At 62.4% G+C, this 21,979-nt stretch overlaps 1 protein-coding gene across 3 annotated transcripts in view; it reads right to left on the bottom strand.

Moving 5' to 3' along the window:
* Positions 1 to 2,754: 2,754 nt before the first annotated feature.
* The window catches only part of GRAMD4 (GRAM domain containing 4), an 87,080-nt gene continuing 67,855 nt past the window's right edge, over positions 2,755 to 21,979 (bottom strand). For all 3 annotated transcript variants that reach the window (XM_074272105.1, XM_074272106.1, XM_074272107.1), the window contains 15 exons: positions 21,454 to 21,527; positions 19,664 to 19,796; positions 19,049 to 19,074; positions 18,353 to 18,444; positions 16,614 to 16,705; positions 15,599 to 15,647; positions 15,246 to 15,317; positions 14,429 to 14,472; positions 14,064 to 14,173; positions 13,478 to 13,632; positions 13,019 to 13,166; positions 12,556 to 12,649; positions 12,243 to 12,327; positions 11,308 to 11,376; positions 2,755 to 5,590 (listed from right to left, as the gene is read on the bottom strand). In XM_074272105.1, the coding sequence (XP_074128206.1) occupies positions 5,486 to 5,590; positions 11,308 to 11,376; positions 12,243 to 12,327; positions 12,556 to 12,649; positions 13,019 to 13,166; positions 13,478 to 13,632; positions 14,064 to 14,173; positions 14,429 to 14,472; positions 15,246 to 15,317; positions 15,599 to 15,647; positions 16,614 to 16,705; positions 18,353 to 18,444; positions 19,049 to 19,074; positions 19,664 to 19,796; positions 21,454 to 21,527 (1,348 nt within the window). In that variant the 3' untranslated portion in view covers positions 2,755 to 5,485. The remainder of the gene's footprint in view (positions 5,591 to 11,307; positions 11,377 to 12,242; positions 12,328 to 12,555; positions 12,650 to 13,018; positions 13,167 to 13,477; positions 13,633 to 14,063; positions 14,174 to 14,428; positions 14,473 to 15,245; positions 15,318 to 15,598; positions 15,648 to 16,613; positions 16,706 to 18,352; positions 18,445 to 19,048; positions 19,075 to 19,663; positions 19,797 to 21,453; positions 21,528 to 21,979) is intronic.

The raw sequence follows: 21,979 nt of genomic DNA, 5'->3' as shown, positions 1-21,979 counted from the left end.
TCCTCCCTTCATTTTAACTTCCTTCATCCTTTTTTTTCTTCCTTGTTTCCTCTCTTCCTTTCTTTCTTGCTCTTTCTCTCCCTTTTTCTTTCTTTCTTTCTCTCTTCTTTTCTTTCTTTCTCTCTTTCCTCCAAAACCCTTCAAAAAATACACACAGTAGTCAAGCAACCAAACATCCACTGTGACCATGTCCAGAAATGTCTGCCTCATTCTTCCTCCTGAGCCTCTCCCCTTTCAGAATTGGGGGGGGGGGTCACTTCCTTCTTTCCTGGCATTGTACTTGGTCACTGAACAGAGTTCCCACTTTTGTCTGTTGGCACAATACAGCTGTTCTCCCGGTTTAGCTCCCTTCCTCTGCATCTGTTCATGTGCATCTTCCAGGTCTCTCTGACCCTTCCAAACAAAAACTTGAATTTGGGGGAGAATTTTGAAGAGCCGCACTTTACATTTCTCTTGGCTGTTCCTTTAGAGCTCTGTTGACATTAATCTGCAGATGGATGATTTTGTCCATTCCTTCCCAGGGGCCCCCGAGGATTTCCTCTGCACCCTTCCTTGTACTCTGTTTATTAGGCTGGTGGGAGAAGCTGGGCTGGAGAAGCCATTCAGCTCCTTAGAGCCCAGCTTTGGAGGAGGAAGCAGTGGTCAGGGGTTGCATTCCACATGTAGTCTCTGACTTTTGTATTTGTGCCCCCAGGGCTTGGTCTCACTCTAGGAACAATAGTCAAGTGCATAATGAATGCTTCTTGGCTCATTCATTCCTATTAGGGGTAAGGAATACCTCTTCACACATAATGCATAAACATATTTGGAAAACAGAAGAGACTCTCAGCTTTTCCTGGGAGAGGACTTAAAGATCCCTTAAAGACCGGAAGAAATCATTTACACGAGATCATCACTGCCGGACCGTAGCTCCGGACTGTGGAAGGAAGCAGCTTGCCCAAAGTCACCTGGTCATGAGTGAGCGTCCTGAGAAATGCACCCCTGGCCAGCACAGTCCCCGGAGCGCCGAGTCAGGGAGGAGGCTGGCCAGGAGTCCGTGTCCTCCCTGCCCCCTGGTGGTCCCTGCCGGAGCCACCCAGCTGCCTTCCTCCTCCTGCTTCTGCCTGCATGGTGACCTCTTAGTCCCAGCCATTAGGAGGATATTAGGCTGCAATTAGCGCCCACATCTGGCCAATTAGGGGAAGATGATGGATTAATTAGCTCTAGAAGCCACTCTCTGGTGGGTGGGACTGAGGACTGGGCTGGAAGGGTAATAATTCTGCCCTGGGTAGTGAAGCCCTGTCACCTAGGAATGGCTTCTGATTGGGGGACAGACAGACAGAGAGAGACAGACAGAGACAGAGACAGAGAGAGACAGGGACAGAGACAGAGAGAGACAGAGAGAGAGAGAGACAGAGAGACAGAGACAAAGAGAGAGAGAGAGAGAGAGAGAGAGAGAGAGAGAGAGAGAGAGAACGACAGAGAGAGACAGAGACAGAGAGAGACAGAAAGAGATTCAGAGACAGAGAGAGACAGAGAGACAGAGACATTGAGAGACAGAGAGAGACAGAGACAAAGAGAGACAGGGACACAGAGAGACAGAGACAGAGAGAGAGAGAGAGACAGAGACAGAGACAGAGACAGAGAGAAAGACAGAGACAGAGAGAAAGACAGAGACAGAGAGAGACAGAGAGACAGAGACAGAGAGACAGACAGAGACAGAAAGACAGAGACAGAGAGAGACAGAGAGACAGAGACAGACAGAGAGACAGAGACAGAGAGAGACAGACAGAGGAAAGAGAGACAGAGAAAGAGACAGAGACAGAGACAGAGAGAAAGACAGAGACAGAGAGACAGAGACAGAGAGAGAGACAGAGACAGAGAGACAGAGACAGAGAGAGAGACAGAGACAGAGAGACAGAGACAGAGAGAGAGACAGAGAGACAGACAGAGAGACAGACAGACAGAGAGAGACAGAGAGACAGAGAGAGAGACAGAGACAGAGACAGAGACAGAGAGAGACAGAGAGAGACAGAGACAGAGACAGAAGGGGGCCAGAGAGGAGACAGGGAGAAACAGCGGGGACAGCGGAGGACACCCCCCTCCCCCCCGCAGCTGGGCTCCCGGTCCGGCCCCTCCCGCCCCCAGCAGAGGCCCAGGAGCGCGGCAGGGTTCCGCCGGCGCCGCTGGCTCTCACTAAGGTGCCGGCGGGGGGGAGCCGCCGGCCGCGGGGTGTCTCTGCCCACATCCCACCGAGGAAGAAGCATGCGCGCGCCGGAGAAGGGCGGTCACGACGCGGCCGCGGCTCCCGGGTGCCCGGAAGAACCACAGAAGCCGCCCTGGGCCCCGGGGCAGGAGCAGGAGCTCGGAGGGAGCCCAGTGTTTCCCTTCGCCCCTCAGAGCCCCCCGTTAGACCGGAAGCTCCTCGCGGGCGGACAAAGCCTCATTCCGCCGTGACCCGGAAGGTGCTGCCGGCCCCGGGCTCCCGCGGCCGCCCTCCTCCCTCTCCCGTGAGGCTCCTCGGGGCGGGGATGGCGGCCGCCACCTCGGCCCTCCCGGCCAGGCTGCCCCCGGCGGCCTCCGAGGTTCCCGGGCCCTTCCGGACTCGGGGTCCGCCTTCCCGGGGAGGAGCCCCTCGGCCAGGCCCCGCTCTCGCCTCCCCCCTCCTCTTCCCCCCCCCCCCCCCCGGACTGAGCGTCCCTCCCACGGTCTCGGCTTCGCCCACTAGAGGGCGCCGCGTCTCGCCGTCCGGCTGCCAGTGAAAGGCCGAGCTTGTTAGCACAAAGCGGTTTAGGTTTATTTAAATAAAAATTATAATTTATACAAGACTTTTTCTTAAACAAACAAGATTTTCTTAAAAAACGTCACGGCCATTTTGTTCTCATCGGTTCTTCGGACAATTGTGGCGAACAAAAGTGACTTCGAGAACGAGTATTTACAGGTTCAAAACAGACTCGGACTTGGACGGGAAAATGCCGAGCCCCGGGTCCGGGCCCGCGCGGAGACCCCGCCCCCTCGCGCCCCTCCCGGTCCGGCGCTGGAGCTCGGTGCGCACGGACGCGGCAGAAGGCTTGGCTGCTGGCTCATTGTGCGGCCAGGGACGGGCCCCTCGAGAGCCAGCGGGCTGCCCGGAAGAAGGGGGCGGGGACGGCAGCTTCGCGGGCGCCCCCTGGCGGCGACGCGGTCAGTTTTCATCTCCCTTGCTCCTTGGAAGGAATTCCAACTCAACCACCCCATTTCTCTCGAAGAAGTCCGTGGGACTCTGCCGCAAACACCTGCGGCCGACCCCAACAGTAAGGGTCGCCGCTGTGCCCGACTGCTGTGCCAAAGGAACCCCCTTGGGGGCACCCACGATATCCTGACAATATCCCGCCAGAGCCGGCGGGGAGAGGTCTGGGGGGCGCAGCCCCGCCGCCCGGAGTCCTTCGGCTTCCAGCTGTGCCTTTGTCACGAGGGTCAGGGTCCCAGACCTAGGCTGGGAGAAGGGAAGGGGGATTCTTGGCTCCAAGAACGGGCCTCGGAGGAACTACACAGAGGAAGGACCGCTGGACACGGCACCTAAGAAACCCAGCCTCTAAACGCCGACAGGCTGTAAGTTTAGGTCATTGGTCACTACTGGCGGTTCTGTCGGGGCTTCGCCCTGCCGAGAGCCCGGTCCTGAAGTGGTGACTCCTTCCTACCCCAATCTGGCCCAGCCCGAGCTGGATCCCCCCACTGGCCTTGGGGCAGAAACCAACCATCCTCAAAGCTTTTCCCATCTCCCGGAGGTGGAGGCTGCATGGGCCGGGAAAGGGAAGCAAGAAGGGCCGCCTCCCAATTTCTTCTCCGAACCAGCAAATTATGATCAGAGCGAAGGTAAAAATTCCATCTGAAAATGATACAAAAATAAGAAAAACAGCTTGCTCTCTGTAAAAAATAGAATCTGTATCTTCAAAAAGCAATTCTCACAAACACCCGGGGAGGAAGGATGAGCCGGAAGGGCTGGGGTCTGGCTGGAGCGGTGCGGACGTAAAGCTCATGATGCTTCTTGCTCTGCCCTGGTGGTTCCCTACACTCCTGGTCTGTCTACCATGATGACTGTTTCCCAAGATCCCTGGGCTGAGGGCGACTTCCGAAGAACATCTCTTGCACGGTCCTCACTTGGAGCAGAAGACGGGGCCGTGCCCTTGGGTTCTGAAGCCTTCAGACCGTCTCTGAGTTCTGGTTAAGGAACAAATAAGCCGGGACCTCTCATTCTGAGCGCGGGCCCAGCCCTTGGCCCGGGTTCTCACTGCTCAAAGTGGGGGGGGGAGGGGGTTCTGGTCATCTGGGCTTTTTTCCATCCCCACTTTCTAATCCTCTACAGGACAAACATGTTTCCTCCAGAATGGATCGGAGAAGAGGGATCAAGATGGGGGGTCCGGACAAGTTTGCTCCAGCTCTCCTGGGTAGCAGTCAGGGGGTCTCGTCACACACTACTCCAACACTGCAAACATGACCTAGAAATACTGTGCGGATGAAAGGGCACTGCCTGGCTCCAAGCCACCTTTCTCACAGTATGTGGGTCCTCGGAGGCTTGACTGGCAAGGCGGGGGTAGTGCCAGGCTTGTGTGGAGAAGAGCTCCGGATTGTCTCGGAGCCGGCCAGCCGCCTCAGCTCGGAGAACAAGCTGTTGTCAGACACATTTTAACTACCTTACATTGCCAAGCCCTTTCAGTGTCGCCATAGGAACCAAGAAGCCCAGAAGGCCGGCCAGCCCTCCGTAGCACCTTCTGGATGGCTCGCTACAGAGCGGTGCGAGGGCACCGGCGACTCCCAGGGACCGCCGGTCCCCGCTCTGACTTGGGAAGATTCCATTTGCTCAGGTCTCATGCCAGGCTTCCTGGGGCACCAAAGAGAAAGCAAACATGGAGCTGGGGTAAAGGAGAGGAGGCCATTTTGGTAAAGGGCCGGAAAAGGGGGCACTTCTCAGGGCTCATAGGGCCTTCCACGGGATGCCCCTTTAAAGCATCCAGGGAAGTCAGGAGGAAATGTTCCCAGGGTCTCCTGGGCTGGAGGCCATGGAGTTGGAGGCACAGTTTCCCTCGTCCCCATTCTCCTCCAATCCCAACTCTTCCAGTTCTTCTCCGTCAACCTCAGCGAAGAACCCAAAACGGCTGCACCCGATCAGGGCCTGAAGGGATGGGTCGGCGTCCCCGAGGGCAGCGGCCAGGGCCCGCGGGCCTCCGGATGCTCTGCGACGGTGGGCCCTGACGGAGCCGGACACGACGATCAGGACGCTGGGACCTCCCCTCCGGCTCACACCCCGCGAGCTGACATGAACAGCGTTCCGTGTGCGAGGTCGGCCCACGGCCTCTCACCGCCTCTCTCGCAGATGCTGCAGACCAACGACGGGACCGAGGGTCGGGACGTGGGATGGGGCCCCGGGGCCGGGGGCGTTATTGCCAAGGAGATCATGAGATGACTGGTCACTTTCACTGCCAGAGTCATTTAAAAGAGGAGGGTCCCGGCGGCCCCGGGGTCACCACTAGCTGTCGCTACCGGACGCTGCCGCGGACGTGATCTTCACGTACTGCCCGAAGATGGTCTCAAACGCTTCATCCCTGTGGACCATGGCACCGAACACGAGGGGCTGCGAGGAAAGCAACAGGTCAGGGTCGGAGCCACCGAGGGCCGCCACTGTCCCGGGAAAGGAGCCGCTCCGGAAGCCAGGCCCCGCTCCCATCCCTGTTCCCAGACCGGGAGAACGGGGGCGCAGAATCTGCTTCCATTTGGGCCAACTGGGCAGAGGGCCGCGGCCCACCCTCATTCAAATGCTCCTTTGGAGCCAGAGCCTCCATCGTAAACCGCGGAAAGCGGAGACCTGGGGATCCCGCTGGGTCACAGAGGCTGGGCCAGAGGGGACATCGAGTCCTGGTGCCCGACATCTCAGCTGCCCAGGAGCGGCGCCGAGACCTCCACGGTATCTGGGAGTGGGCAAAGCACCTACCAAAGGGGATCTCCCACAACAACCCTGGGGGCATTACCCTCCCCATCCCTCAGATAGGTAAACTGAGGCAGACAGGTAAAGGGACTTGGCTCCTCTGAGCTCTGTCCCCAAGATCCTTATTCTAAGCCCTTCCCAGCCCAGATGTTGTTCTCAGGCCCCTCCCTCTCTGACACCCCCTGTTCTCAGGCCCCTCCTTCTCTGACACCCCCTGTTCTCAGGCCCCTCCCTCTCTGACACCCCCTGTTCTCAGGCCCCTCCCCCTCTGACACTCCCTGTTCTCAGGCCCCTCCCCCTCTGACACCCCCTGTTCTCAGGCCCCTCCCCCTCTGACACCCCCTGTTCTCAGGCCCCTCCCAGCTCTGACACCCCCTGTTCTCAGGCCCCTCCCTCTCTGACACCCCCTGTTCTCAGGCCCCTCCCTCTCTGACACCCCCTGTTCTCAGGCCCCTCTTTCTCTGACACCCCCTGTTCTCAGGCCCCTCCCCCTCTGACACCCCCTGTTCTCAGGCCCCTCCCCCTCTGACACCCCCTGTTCTCAGGCCCCTCCCAGCTTTGACACCCCCTGTTCTCAGGCCCCTCCCTCTCTGACACCCCCTGTTCTCAGGCCCCTCCCTCTCTGACACCCCCTGTTCTCAGGCCCCTCCCAGCTCTGACACCCCCTGTTCTCAGGCCCCTCCCCCTCTGACACCCCCTGTTCTCAGGCCCCTCCCTCTCTGACACCCCCTGTTCTCAGGCCCCTCCCCCTCTGACACCCCCTGTTCTCAGGCCCCTCCCAGCTCTGACACCCCCTGTTCTCAGGCCCCTCCCAGCTTTGACACCCCCTGTTCTCAGGCCCCTCCCCCTCTGACACCCCCTGTTCTCAGGCCCCTCCCTCTCTGACACCCCCTGTTCTCAGGCCCCTCCCTCTCTGACACCCCCTGTTCTCAGGCCCCTCTTTCTCTGACACCCCCTGTTCTCAGGCCCCTCCCCCTCTGACACCCCCTGTTCTCAGGCCCCTCCCCCTCTGACACCCCCTGTTCTCAGGCCCCTCCCAGCTCTGACACCCCCTGTTCTCAGGCCCCTCCCAGCTTTGACACCCCCTGTTCTCAGGCCCCTCCCCCTCTGACACCCCCTGTTCTCAGGCCCCTCCCTCTCTGACACCCCCTGTTCTCAGGCCCCTCCCTCTCTGACACCCCCTGTTCTCAGGCCCCTCTTTCTCTGACACCCCCTGTTCTCAGGCCCCTCCCCCTCTGACACCCCCTGTTCTCAGGCCCCTCCCCCTCTGACACCCCCTGTTCTCAGGCCCCTCCCAGCTTTGACACCCCCTGTTCTCAGGCCCCTCCCTCTCTGACACCCCCTGTTCTCAGGCCCCTCCCTCTCTGACACCCCCTGTTCTCAGGCCCCTCCCAGCTCTGACACCCCCTGTTCTCAGGCCCCTCCCCCTCTGACACCCCCTGTTCTCAGGCCCCTCCCAGCTCTGACACCCCCTGTTCTCAGGCCCCTCCCTCTCTGACACCCCCTGTTCTCAGGCCCCTCCCTCTCTGACACCCCCTGTTCTCAGGCCCCTCTTTCTCTGACACCCCCTGTTCTCAGGCCCCTCCCCCTCTGACACCCCCTGTTCTCAGGCCCCTCCCCCTCTGACACCCCCTGTTCTCAGGCCCCTCCCAGCTTTGACACCCCCTGTTCTCAGGCCCCTCCCTCTCTGACACCCCCTGTTCTCAGGCCCCTCCCTCTCTGACACCCCCTGTTCTCAGGCCCCTCCCAGCTCTGACACCCCCTGTTCTCAGGCCCCTCCCCCTCTGACACCCCCTGTTCTCAGGCCCCTCCCTCTCTGACACCCCCTGTTCTCAGGCCCCTCCCCCTCTGACACCCCCTGTTCTCAGGCCCCTCCCAGCTCTGACACCCCCTATTCTCAGGCCCCTCCCAGCTTTGACACCCCCTGTTCTCAGGCCCCTCCCCCTCTGACACCCCCTGTTCTCAGGCCCCTCCCTCTCTGACACCCCCTGTTCTCAGGCCCCTCCCTCTCTGACACCCCCTGTTCTCAGGCCCCTCTTTCTCTGACACCCCCTGTTCTCAGGCCCCTCCCCCTCTGACACCCCCTGTTCTCAGGCCCCTCCCCCTCTGACACCCCCTGTTCTCAGGCCCCTCCCAGCTCTGACACCCCCTGTTCTCAGGCCCCTCCCAGCTTTGACACCCCCTGTTCTCAGGCCCCTCCCCCTCTGACACCCCCTGTTCTCAGGCCCCTCCCTCTCTGACACCCCCTGTTCTCAGGCCCCTCCCTCTCTGACACCCCCTGTTCTCAGGCCCCTCTTTCTCTGACACCCCCTGTTCTCAGGCCCCTCCCCCTCTGACACCCCCTGTTCTCAGGCCCCTCCCCCTCTGACACCCCCTGTTCTCAGGCCCCTCCCAGCTTTGACACCCCCTGTTCTCAGGCCCCTCCCTCTCTGACACTCCCTGTTCTCAGGCCCCTCCCCCTCTGACACCCCCTGTTCTCAGGCCCCTCCCCCTCTGACACCCCCTGTTCTCAGGCCCCTCCCAGCTCTGACACCCCCTGTTCTCAGGCCCCTCCCAGCTCTGACACCCCCTGTTCTCAGGCCCCTCCCTCTCTGACACCCCCTGTTCTCAGGCCCCTCCCTCTCTGACACCCCCTGTTCTCAGGCCCCTCTTTCTCTGACACCCCCTGTTCTCAGGCCCCTCCCCCTCTGACACCCCCTGTTCTCAGGCCCCTCCCCCTCTGACACCCCCTGTTCTCAGGCCCCTCCCAGCTTTGACACCCCCTGTTCTCAGGCCCCTCCCTCTCTGACACCCCCTGTTCTCAGGCCCCTCCCTCTCTGACACCCCCTGTTCTCAGGCCCCTCCCAGCTCTGACACCCCCTGTTCTCAGGCCCCTCCCCCTCTGACACCCCCTGTTCTCAGGCCCCTCCCTCTCTGACACCCCCTGTTCTCAGGCCCCTCCCCCTCTGACACCCCCTGTTCTCAGGCCCCTCCCAGCTCTGACACCCCCTGTTCTCAGGCCCCTCCCAGCTTTGACACCCCCTGTTCTCAGGCCCCTCCCCCTCTGACACCCCCTGTTCTCAGGCCCCTCCCCCTCTGACACCCCCTGTTCTCAGGCCCCTCCCTCTCTGACACCCCCTGTTCTCAGGCCCCTCCCTCTCTGACACCCCCTGTTCTCAGGCCCCTCTTTCTCTGACACCCCCTGTTCTCAGGCCCCTCCCCCTCTGACACCCCCTGTTCTCAGGCCCCTCCCCCTCTGACACCCCCTGTTCTCAGGCCCCTCCCAGCTCTGACACCCCCTGTTCTCAGGCCCCTCCCAGCTTTGACACCCCCTGTTCTCAGGCCCCTCCCCCTCTGACACCCCCTGTTCTCAGGCCCCTCCCTCTCTGACACCCCCTGTTCTCAGGCCCCTCCCTCTCTGACACCCCCTGTTCTCAGGCCCCTCTTTCTCTGACACCCCCTGTTCTCAGGCCCCTCCCCCTCTGACACCCCCTGTTCTCAGGCCCCTCCCCCTCTGACACCCCCTGTTCTCAGGCCCCTCCCAGCTTTGACACCCCCTGTTCTCAGGCCCCTCCCCCTCTGACACCCCCTGTTCTCAGGCCCCTCCCTCTCTGACACCCCCTGTTCTCAGGCCCCTCCCTCTCTGACACCCCCTGTTCTCAGGCCCCTCCCAGCTCTGACACCCCCTGTTCTCAGGCCCCTCCCCCTCTGACACCCCCTGTTCTCAGGCCCCTCCCCCTCTGACACCCCCTGTTCTCAGGCCCCTCCCTCTCTGACATCCCCTGTTCTCAGGCCCCTCCCAGCTCTGACACCCCCTGTTCTCAGGCCCCTCCCCCTCTGACACCCCCTGTTCTCAGGCCCCTCCCAGCTTTGACACCCCCTGTTCTCAGGCCCCTCCCCCTCTGACACCCCCTGTTCTCAGGCCCCTCCCTCTCTGACACCCCCTGTTCTCAGGCCCCTCCCAGCTTTGACACCCCCTGTTCTCAGGCCCCTCCCAGCTCTGACACCCCCTGTTCTCAGGCCCCTCCTTCTCTGACACCCCCTGTTCTCAGGCCCCTCCCTCTCTGACACCCCCTGTTCTCAGGCCCCTCCCAGCTTTGACACCCCCTGTTCTCAGGCCCCTCCCTCTCTGACACCCCCTGTTCTCAGGCCCCTCCCCCTCTGACACCCCCTGTTCTCAGGCCCCTCCCTCTCTGACACCCCCTGTTCTCAGGCCCCTCCCCCTCTGACACCCCCTGTTCTCAGGCCCCTCCCCCTCTGACACTCCCTGTTCTCAGGCCCCTCCCAGCTTTGACACCCCCTGTTCTCAGGCCCCTCCCTCTCTGACACCCCCTGTTCTCAGGCCCCTCCCCCTCTGACACTCCCTGTTCTCAGGCCCCTCCCCCTCTGACACCCCCTGTTCTCAGGCCCCTCCCTCTCTGACACCCCCTGTTCTCAGGCCCCTCCCCCTCTGACACCCCCTGTTCTCAGGCCCCTCCCCCTCTGACACTCCCTGTTCTCAGGCCCCTCCCAGCTTTGACACCCCCTGTTCTCAGGCCCCTCCCTCTCTGACACCCCCTGTTCTCAGGCCCCTCCCCCTCTGACACCCCCTGTTCTCAGGCCCCTCCCCCTCTGACACCCCCTGTTCTCAGGCCCCTCCCTCTCTGACACCCCCTGTTCTCAGGCCCCTCCCCCTCTGACACCCCCTGTTCTCAGGCCCCTCCCCCTCTGACACTCCCTGTTCTCAGGCCCCTCCCAGCTTTGACACCCCCTGTTCTCAGGCCCCTCCCTCTCTGACACCCCCTGTTCTCAGGCCCCTCCCCCTCTGACACTCCCTGTTCTCAGGCCCCTCCCCCTCTGACACCCCCTGTTCTCAGGCCCCTCCCTCTCTGACACCCCCTGTTCTCAGGCCCCTCCCCCTCTGACACCCCCTGTTCTCAGGCCCCTCCCCCTCTGACACTCCCTGTTCTCAGGCCCCTCCCAGCTTTGACACCCCCTGTTCTCAGGCCCCCTCCCTCTCTGACACCCCCTGTTCTCAGGCCCCTCCCCCTCTGACACTCCCTGTTCTCAGGCCCCTCCCTCTCTGACACCTCTCTTCTAGGCTCCCCTGAAGCTCTACTCTTCTGGGAGTCTAGGGCTGGGGGCTGAGCATGTTGGGGCATGGTAGCGTAAGCTTTTGGACTGAGACAGCAATAGTGCTGGGGCCCCTTGTGGTCCAAGAAACGCAGACACGGGACGAAGGAGGGCTGGAGCCACCCCCTCCCCGCAGCAGGGGGGAGCGAGAGGGAGCAGCGGGCCTGGGAGGGGGAAGCCGGGCGCCCAGATGGGCTGTCCCTCAGCCCTCCCCCAGCCATGCCGGTCCCTGGGGCCGCGCTGACCCCCCCAGGGCTCCAGAAGGGGCCTCTCACCTTCTGGGTGGACGGTGTGGACACCGCGATTCCCATGCCGGATCCCGGGAGGACAGAGAGGACCTTGTACTGGAAGACAAAGCGCCCTGTGACTGGGCCCGGACCCCCCAGCCGGGAACCCAACCCACCCTCCAGGGCCCAGTGAGGGGCCGGGGCTTGGGGAGCTGCCCGCCCCCAGGGCCGGAGGAACCCCCAATCATCCGGGAATTATAACAACGGTGGCAGCCTTTTGGGGCCCACGGGGAGAGGGCCTTGGAGCCACATGGGCCGGGAAATAAAAGGATGATGACCCTGAATCCTGGGAGCAGCCCCTGCCCCCCGCCGTGCACACCGACCCCCCTGTTAAAGCACAAGCTTGAGGCAGGAACAGCAGGGCCAGGGGCCGCCCCAGCAGAGAGCCTGGGAGAAGGAGCCGGCGCCGTGGGACTGGGACGGCCCGGGGAGCCGAGGGTAGGACAGTGTGGGACGCAAAGGGGCCCAGGGGCCCGAGAGGGCCTGGGGGGAGGCCAGGAGAGGCAGGCGGGAGGAGGGAGACAGGGCCGCAGGGCTGGCCACAGGCAGACAGGCTGCTCGGGAGAGAAAGGCTGGGCACAGGAGGGGACACAGAGAAGGGGGCGGCAGGAGAAGTGGAGGCAAGGAGGCTGTTCGGCCCAGTGTGGCTGGGATGGAAAAGGGAGCAATGGAGGCGGGCCAGAGGTGCCTTTGGGGAAGGAGCCCTGGATGGACAGGGTTGGGGGTAAAGACTAGGGGACACGGCCAGGACCAGCCCCCTCCTTCCCTGCCCCGGCCTGGGGAACTTGGCAAAGAATCTTTTCAGGAGAGAGATGGAGGCCAGCAGGAAGGGGAGGACTGACAGGGATGCCCGAGCCAAGAAGGGCCCTGCCCCCACTAATGGCCCAGCCCCTAGGGCCCATGACACCCCGCCAGGGCCGCACCTTCTGAATATCTGTGATGTCCGTCAGCCTGATGACCTTGTTCCTCTTAGAGGAGCCAGACTTGGAGCTCTCAAAGCATAAATAACTGAAAGGGAAGAAAGAAGGTGGAGGAGACCCCCAGAGGAAGGGGGGGAGCTCCTCCGCTCCGAGTGGGCCAAAGCGGGCGACTCCCAGCCTCTGCCCGCTGAAGGCCTGGTTGTTCCCTCAGACACCAGCCCCCGCCCCCAGCGAGTGAGCACGGGCTGGAGGCCCCGACCCCCCAGCGCAGGCCCCCCCACCCCCCCACCCCCCACCGACGGGAGCCCAGGCTCACTTCTCGGTCACGTAGAGCACCCCGTTGCGGATGTAGTCTGTGGGCATCTTGCGGTCCCTGTTGATCAGGCAGCACCGCCAGCCATTTTCACACACTACAGGGGAAGCAGCGGGGCTCAATCCTTCAGGCCCCCCTCTCCCCTGTGTGCCCAGCACCCCCTCAGCTTCAGGGCTGGGCAGGCAGGCAGGAGCAGAACGCGAGACCCCGGCCTTTCTCTGGCCTTGGTGTGGTCATCTGCCTGGTGAGGGCGCCGGCCTGGGTAACTCGGGGCGTGGGGCCCGAGGTCAGGCTATGGCTGCCCGTTCCCCTAAGGGCCTCCCAGGCGTGAGGAAGGGCACAATAAGGGCATGGGCAGCATGGGGAGGACGTGTGACTGGTGCGAGAGAAGCAGCCAAGTCCCCAGACAGGCCTCCTCCCCGCACTCTCATCACTCCCTGCCCCTCAGGGTGACTTTAGGAAGTACCTGCCAGCGGCCGCTCGTTTTCTGTCAAGTTAAAGATCTCGTGGAAGTTGCCCTTTTTGGTCCCATGGAAGCGCCCGGTGTCTTCATCTCTGCTCAGGCCCGCTGGGGCACTGGCGCCCACGTAGCTCCTGGAGGACGTGGTCTGCAGCTGCAAAGGCAGGCAGTCCGTCCGTCAGAGGCGGGCGCCCCCCCACCCAGTGTCTCCCCCTGTGTGCTCCTCTGGGGGCCCTGGAGGCCTGAGAGCCCGCCGGGATGGCCAGGGACAGATCCTCGTATGGCCGGGGGCCTCTCCAAAGGGACTGGCCACAGGCCCCGGATCTCTGCTGTGGCTCAGAGTGGCCACGGCGTCCCTGGTGGGGTCCTCCCTCCCCCGGCCACCCCAGCAGGGGGCTACCCGCCGTCTGCCACGTGCTCGTGAGCCATGGCCCCGGGGAGGCCCGAGCTGGCCGACTCACGCACCCTCCTGGCCACGGTGGCGGCTGAGCGCTCCTTGAGCTGGGGGTCCGTGGGCAGGCTGGTCCAGATTATGTAGGGGGTGTCGTACTTGGCTCGGAGACGGGGGCAGCGTTTGAAGATGAAGTCGATCAGGAAAAACTTGATGCCCGCATAAAGGCCTGCAAAGGCACGGGAGGGGCGTCAGCCATGGCCCAGAGCAGGGTCGCTCCCCCCACCCCCACGGCCTCAGAAGAATGGAGGGCGCTGGCTCCAGTCCTGCCCGGCCAAGGCCGCCGGGCACACGCTTTACAAACCTCTAGGACTGATTTACCCCGAGGGAAAGGAGCAAACCCCCCCCAGGGACAGGCCGGGTCAGCCAGGGCCGATGAAGGGGCGGCCGTCCACCTGCTGCTGTCCCGCTGGGGACAGGGAACCCCAGAGCCCCCTCACGGCCCAGCCACGGGCGCCCACTCTGCAGCGAAGGAGGCCAGCGCCTCAGAGGGAGGCCCGGCCCGGCCCCAGGCACAGACAGTGAGAGCCAGCCTGGCTCTGCCGCCCCGGACCCGCCTCCGTCCAAGCCCCGGCTGGCAAGAGGGAGCCGCGGAGTTACCCATCATGAGCCCCACGATCCTGTAGGGGAAGAAGCAGGAGGCCAGGAACGCCGCCCACAGTGCGATGTAGAGCTTCTGGGTGATCTCTGGCTGGACCCACATGAACAAGCTGGAGGGACGAGGAGGGTGTGAAGTAGTGGGGCAGCCCTCCTCCCCCAGGCCTCCCTCTTCCCTTCCATCCATGATCCTCCTTCCTGCTCCCTCCTCCTTCATCCTTGGTCCTCCCTCCTCCATCTCTCCTCCCCCCAGGGCCTTCTTCTTCCCTCTTCCTTAATCCTTCCTCCACCCACAGGGCCCTCCCTCTCTCTCTGTCCTCCCTCCCTCTGTCCTCTCTCCTCAGTCCTCTCTTCCCCATCCTACTCACTTCTTAATCTTCTCCAAGATGTCAGCCATCTTCCCAAACAGATTCTAAAACCAAGAATAGAAGGAGTCCCATTGGGCGACCTCCAAAACACGAGAGTGCTGGGGGACGGAGCGCGAGCGCGCACCTCCCCGGGGACGGCTGTCTCCAAACTTCCCCCAGATTCTCCCCCAGGTTCAGGGTTAGCCAGGGTGACCAGCCAATGCCCCCGGCCTCCTGGCCGAGGGCGGTGCCCTGGGAGCCTTTAGGGACATAAGGGAGGCCCAGAGGCCTTTCCTGCGCGGGTCAGAAAGGGGGTTCCAGGAGCACAGAGGACCCTCACCAGGGAGCCTCGGGCAGGGCGCCTCCACTTGGGACTCTACACCCCCGCACCCAGAACGTGGGCCTGAGTAACGATGGCGGCATATCCACCGCTCCCATGCATTTCCCCACGCCGGCCCAGGGCTGACCGGGATCTCCGCACGGGTTAGATACGGCTCAGAAACTCGCTCAGGGTCACCTGGTGACCAGGCGGCCGAGCCCGGGGGGGGGTTCGGGGCTTCTTGATGGCAGGGGCCAAGCGCCAGTCCCCGTGCCGCCTGGCTGCCCTGAGCCACGCCGGCTGGCTGGTAATGGGATTCATTTGGCTTCTCCCTCCTGAAAAGCAGTGCCTGTGCGGACCCCCCCCACTGGGAATGACCAGCACTGGAGGGTAGGGCTGCCTGGCTAGCATGTGCAGGGGAGGCCGGCATGGGCCGGGGTGGGCAGCATGGGCTGAGGCCTCAGGGGCAGCCCCAGCCCCCACCTGCCCTCCGCAGCAGAGACAAAGCAAGAGGCCTACCTGGGCCTTCTGGGCCACGTCCAGCACCAGCTGGAACTTTTCTGACACTGTCAGGTCTTCCTTGGGAGGTTCCTGGAGGTGCAGGGGGAGGAGGAGAAAGGGAACGCGGGGGTGAGTCAGCACGGCCTGCCTAGCTCCCCGAAAGCAGCTCGAGTTACTCTGCCGCTCAGAGACCGTCAGGGGCTCCTTACTGGCCCCGGGAAGGGTTCGGCTTGACCTCCCGTGTTCTAGGCCGGCCCCCTCCCTGCCCACAGCCACAGAGGTGGGACTCTCAGGACATGGGGGAGACCCCGCACTGAAGGACACCAGAAGGAAGAAAGCCCCATTCCTACGAGGCCGGGCAGGGAACTCACCACGACCTCGGACACTTCAGGCACGATGCTCCACTGGATCCGCCAGCCCCTTTCAAGACACAAAGGGAGAAAGGCCCGTGAGGCCGGGGTCGGTGAGAGCCGCCGGCCTGAAAGGCCCAGTCCCCCTCTGGAAGCCCGGACACCCTAAGGGGGCCCTGCCGGCCGAGTTCCACCCAGCCTCAGTCCCCTGCTCTGTACAGTGGGCCTTCGAGGTCGCCCCTGCTCTAAATGGGGGATCGCGGGCAGTCTCTCGGCCCCCTCCCAGCACCGACACTCCAGGTTCCCAGCCTCTTCCAGCCCCGAGGGTCTCATCTCTCACACGCTCTATTCAAAGGCCCTGCCTGGCCCTGACATGCGAGGTTCCTCAGAATCCACGAACCCGAGCAAGGGCCAAGCTTCCCTTCTGGATTCTACACTCCCGCCGAGCTGGGGGCTCCCCCACGGGGCGGCAGGCGGGGTGAGGTGACCTGGGACGTCCCTCTCAGCCCCCATATGCTGACTTTCTGTTCTCAGATCCCTAGCCACAGGCCGCCCAGGTCGCTCCTGGTCTGCAGAGCCCCCCCCAGCCGCAGCTCCAAGGTCCCGGGAAGGGCCCGGCCTAAACCTCGTCCCCCAGCCCGGGAGGCCGCTCCGGGTGACCAGGAAAGGAGCCGACATCCAGGACCCTCGAGCAGGGCTCCCGCTGCCACCCGAAGGGACCCGCAGCCTCTGAGCCCGGGGAGGGCCAGCCCGGCGGCTCCCGCCGCGGGACCCGAAGGAGGAGCCCAGCTCCGGCCCTGGCAGCGAGCCCCGTCGCAGAAGGAGTGCACACTCAGTGCGGGGACGACCAGTGGGAGCCTTCTGGGAGAGCCACGGTCCCGCCAGGGGCGCCCCAGGAGGCCCGAGGCCCGGCACCGGTTTCTGGGCTGTGCAGTTCAGTTGCTTAGGCGAGCGCTAACACAAGTCCCTGGCTTAAAGTGACGGGGCCGGGGGTCCGAGGGGTTGTGGAAAACCCGGGCAACGAGCCCACGTGTACCTGGCAATGAGGTAATTGAGTGACAGGCGCAGGATGGCTAAAAATAAGAACATGGGGATGGCCCAGCCGTGCCAAACGGCATTCATGTAGACCTGCGGAGGAAGCACAGACATGGGGGCTTAGAACAGAGAAGGTCAGAGAACAGGGGGGTGAGAGGGGGAGGGGGCTTAGAACAGGGGGTGAGAGGGGGAGGGGGCTTAGAACAGGGGGTGAGAGGGGGAGGGGGCTTAGAACAGGGGGTGAGAGGGGGAGGGGGCTTAGAAGAGGGGGTGAGAGGGGGAGGGGGCTTAGAAGAGGGGGTGAGAGGGGGAGGGGGCTTAGAACAGGGGGTGAGAGGGGGAGGGGGCTTAGAAGAGGGGGGGAGAGGGGGAGGGGGCTTAGAACAGGGGGGTGAGGAGGGGGAGGGGGCTTAGAACAGGGGGGGGAGGGGGAGGGGAGGGGAGGGGCTTAGAACAGGGGGTGAGAGGGGGGGAGGGGGCTTAGAACAGGGGGTGAGAGGGGGAGGGGGCTTAGAACAGGGGGTGAGAGGGGGAGGGGGCTTAGAACAGGGGGTGAGAGGGGGAGGGGGCTTAGAACAGGGGTGTCGGGAGCCCTGGCCAGGAGGGGCCTCGTGGGCTGAGGGTCAGTGCTGGAGAAGAGCGAGCAGATTTTCTGGCTTGGCTGGTGCTCGGGCCAGGGCCCAGCTGGCGCATAAGAACACCAGGGAGGGCGCTGCTCAGTCCCTGGGATGTCTCCTGACCACAGTGGTGACGGTCCCCGTGCTCCAGGGGCAGCCCCTGATCCCCACTGTGTCCCTGGGCCTTCCCAGGTGGCGATAGAGGCCTATCAGATCATTAAAATTTAATCCGCCTCCTCCCATGTCTCATCGAGGGGCATCTTCAAATCTTCCCCAAACACAGACCAGGCGGCTCCCAGCCGGGGCAGAAGGGGCAGGGCCTCGGTGGGTGTGCACCCCAGCGCCCCGTCACCCAGGGCTATCACCCCCCTGCTGGGAACGGCTCTGGGGGCCTGGAGACGGAGCGACCCCATCGGTGAAAAACCCTGGGGACGACTTCTCTCCAGCGCTGCGGGCCTGCAGCTGGAGGCAGGAGAGGGGCTTCCTCTGGAAACGTCCCTCAAATGGGGGTCTCTCAAGGAGGCCCCCGGACTCTGCGCTGGCCTGTCGGACAGGAAGCTGGCTGGGGGCCACCTCGTCTTCCGACTTAGGCCCCAGGATCAGACTCTCAGCTGGCAAAAAGGAGGGACAGTAACCAGGGGGAGTCTCACTTTGGGTCAAAGAACGAAAGCCAGGATGGAGAGGCTGGGCCGGGCTCGGCTGCTCGCCTGCCTCGGAGGCCCCTGCAACTCCGGGCTTCTGCTTCCAAGCACGGTTTGGGCCCCCCGGAAGATAAGCCGGAGAGCTGATCAGTGGTGGGCACCCACTCACTAAGTGCTTTTTAAATGGCAGGAGGGAGGGATGGAGGGACGGAAGAAGGGGGGGATGGAGGAATGGAAGGATGAAGGGATGGATGGAGGGAGGAATGGAGAGATAGATATAGGAATGGACAGATAGGTGAACAGATGGACAGACAGAACAATACGTGGATGATTCGATGGACGAACAGGCAGGAATAAAACAATAGACAACAGAGCTCTTGCTCCCCACCAAAGGGCCCCAAGTGTGCCCGGATGGAGCCAGACCGGGCCTATTTCAGGGACGGAGAAGTCCCTTGAGCGCCCCGCCCCAAGAGCCCACTTACAATGAAGGCAATGGCAGAGGTGTAGACGGAATACCAGTCGGATAAGGCAGAGAGATTCTTCACGAAGCTCGTGACGGGCCTGGCACCGCGTTCTGGGAAGAGAGCACAAGTGCCCGCCCAGTCAGGCCCGGCGCCTCCGGCCGCCCCTTCCCGCTGAAGCTTTTCAAAGGACGCGGTCAGCTGATTGAGCAGCCGGGGCTGGGCCAAGTCCGGGACGGACAAGCGAGCCGGGTTGGGCCCCAACGGGGCCTTTGTCCGCTCCTCCCCCTTCCCCTATATGTGTGGAGCCAGGGGCTCCGCAAGGGAGAGCAAAGCTGGCCATGCCAGCTTCCCTGAATAATCAATAACCCGCACTGGCCAGAGCCCGGCACTGAGGATCAGAGTCCTAGGGTCTAGTCCAGGTGCTGGCTCTCCATGATTGGCACTGGGAAAGTCATAAACATGTTTCTGTGCCTCAGTTTCCCTCCCTGTAAGGGGTGGAGATGGCACTCCCAACCTCCCAGAGAAGCTGGCGGGAAAGTGCCCGCTTGCTTCACATGTGGGGGTCCTTCCTGGTGCCCCTCAGGCAGTGGGGCCACATCTCAGCAGGTGGGCAGGGCCCCCGGCCGAGCGCTCCCCATCCATGGGGCCGGGGCCCAGGGAGCCGCTCTTTCTCAGAAGCTACAAGGGGCGTCTCGGCTCCGTTCAGGGACTTACTCAGCCTCCTCATGTTCTCGGTGAGCCTAGGAGAGAGAGAAAACGCCATTCAGACCAGCTGCCCACGAACCCGGCCCTGAGCTCCCAAACCCGCCAGGGCCAAGGCCAGCGGCTCCGGGGGCTCCACAGGAGCACCCCTGGGGGAAGGCAGCCATCGCATGAAGGGAGCAGGAGGACCGACACTCGAGTCCCATGTCTGACCTGTCCTGGCTGGCTGAGGGGCCCGGCCAGACTAAGCTGCAGGGGAGGGGAGGGCACCGGCTGCCCCTGGGCAACCCCCGCCCCGCCCCCGGTACCCTGCAGAACGTCCTAGGAGGTGAAGCCGTTCCCATCGCTCCGGTGGGCCCCGGCTCTGGGACGAGAGCCCCGTGGATGCTGGGGCAGGCCGGCTGACCTCCTCGGGGGGAGCGCCTCTAGGCTCAAGCCCAGGCTTGTGCTCACCCTCGCTGGGCCTCTGTTTCCTCACCTGTAAAAGGTCTCTGCTAGCCCTTCCCTGTCATCCCTTAAGAGAAAAAAGACCCAGGATCCCTCCTCCGGCACGGGGGGCTCCGGCAACCCTCTGCTAAAGAGGCCGCCTGCCGCCGGCGCACGGGGCAGGACTCCGGGGGGGCCTACCTTCTGGCGCTCAGCGGCTCCTCGGTCTCCACCGTGCTCTCCTCAGGCTGAAACCGGAAATCTTCCACGTATTCCCCAAATCTGTCATAGAACCACTTCTGCAGTCGAGAGCACATCATCTGGCTGCGCTTGTCTGGGAGCAAGATGGGGGAGTGATGAGGGATACACTGCCTGGCAACGGGGGGGACAAGTATGTGCTGGGGAGAGGGAGTGTGTGTGAGAGAGAGAGAGACAGACACAGTCAGAGACAGAGACAAAGAGAGAGAGAAAGAGAGAGAGAGAGAGAGGGGAGAGAGACAGAGACAGAGACAGAGAGAGAAAGAGAAAGAGAGAGAGAGGGGAGAGAGACAGAGACAGAGAGAGAAAGAGAAAGAGAGAGAGAGGGGAGAGAGACAGAGACAGAGAGAGAAAGAGAAAGAGAGAGAGAGGGGAGAGAGACAGAGACAGAGAGAGAAAGAGAAAGAGAGAGAGAGGGGAGAGACAGAGACAGAGACAGAAAGAGAAAGAGAGAGAGAGGGGAGAGAGAGAGAGACACACAGTGACAGAGACAGAGAGAGAGAGAGACAGAGAAAGACCGAGAGAGAGAGGAGAGAGACAGAGAGACAGAGAGAGAGACAGAGAGAGAAAGAGAAAGAGAGAGAGAGGGGAGAGACAGAGACAGAGACAGAAAGAGAAAGAGAGAGAGAGGGGAGAGAGAGAGACACACAGTGACAGAGACAGAGAGAGAGAGAGACAGAGAAAGACCGAGAGAGAGAGGAGAGAGACAGAGAGAGACCAGAGAGAGAGACAGAGAGAGAGAGAGAGAGAGAGAGAGAGAGAGAGAGAGAGAGAGAGAGAGAGACAGAGAGAGAGACAGAGAGAGAGAGAGAGAGAGAGAGAGAGAGAGGAGAGACAGAGACAGAGAGAGACAGAGAGAGAAAGAGAAAGAGAGAGAGAGGGGAGAGAGAGAGAGAGAGACAGAGAAAGACCGAGAGAGAGAGGAGAGAGACAGAGAGGCACAGTCACAGAGACAGAGACAGAGAGAGAAAGAGAGAGAGACACAGTGATAGAGACAAACAGAGAGAGACAGAGAAACAAAGAAAGAGACAGAGAGAGAAAGAGAGACGCAATGACAGAGATAGAGACACAGAGAGAGAAAGGAGAGAGAGACACAGTCACAGAGAGAGAGAGAGAGACACAGTCACAGAGACAAAGAGACAGAGAGAGAAAGAGAGAGAGAGAGTCACAGAGAGAGACAGAGAGAGGACACAGTGACAGAGATAGAGACACAGAGAGAAGAGAGACACACAGTGACAGAGACAGAGATGAGAGAGAGACAAAGAGACAGAGAGAGAGAGACAGAGACAGACAGAGAGAGAGAGAGGAGAAAGGAGGGGGGAGAGCTTGCAGGACGGTATTTGGGGCACTGCCACCTCTGCTGGCTGAGCCTCCTGGGGCGGCCTTCCTGAGGCAGAGCCTCTCAGAATCCAGAAGGCGCTCTTAATGGCCTCCCCAGCGATGCTCAGACTCAGGGGAACAGATGCTTGCTAATTGGACTCACGAGATGAGATAAGTCAGAACAGAGAGACATTTATTTGGGGAGCAGCTCCCTCTGTACACACTAGATGTGTGGCTTCTGAGCTCTCCTATCTTTCTTGTCCAGCTCTGTTCTCAGGCCCCTCCCCCTGACACCCCTGTTCTCAGGCCCCTCCTGAAGCTGCTGCCCCCCACAGGCCGGCATGCTGAGCACTGGCACAAGCAGACCCATCTGCTGGGGGAAAGGCCACCCACCCATCCCCACTGACCCGCACCTGAGCCGTGGTTGGCCTGGGTCGCCGCAGCGGCCGGTCCCTTGGGGGGCTGCTGGGGGGCTGGCTCCTCGGCCCTGGAGGGAGAGAAGGTTCATTGGGAGGGTGGTCCGGTGGAGGCCGGTTGCAAGGCCGCTCCCTTCCCAAGGCACCCGGTGATTCTCCTGTTGGAATGTCTCCACCAGGAACGCCGGAACCCCAGCCCCAACATGGTGACCGGGCCCCACCCTGGAGGTGAACTCCCTTCCCTGTGCGGAGGATTTGTTGCGCAGGGATTTTTGCCACTTCCTCCGAGGATTCAGCATTCAGGGCCTGAACGGAGAGGGCCCCGGGTGCCGGGCACCGCGCTGGGCACAAGGCGAGCGCACGACTGGGATCGAGGGCCTGGGCCTCATCAGAGAGCCAGCTGGGCCCGAACCTCCCGGGGCCTGAGCTCTCCAAAGCACTTACAAACAAGGGGATCAATCCCCCTTGCCCTGCCTCCGAGATGGAAAGACCCTCCCCTACCCCCCATCTCCCCCCGCCCTCC

The sequence above is a fragment of the Sminthopsis crassicaudata genome, chromosome 5 (genome assembly GCF_048593235.1).
Source record: "Sminthopsis crassicaudata isolate SCR6 chromosome 5, ASM4859323v1, whole genome shotgun sequence".
NCBI classification, from domain to species: domain Eukaryota; kingdom Metazoa; phylum Chordata; class Mammalia; order Dasyuromorphia; family Dasyuridae; genus Sminthopsis; species Sminthopsis crassicaudata.
Note: the sequence above shows the minus strand (reverse complement) of the source record. Positions and strands in the feature narration are given on the sequence as shown.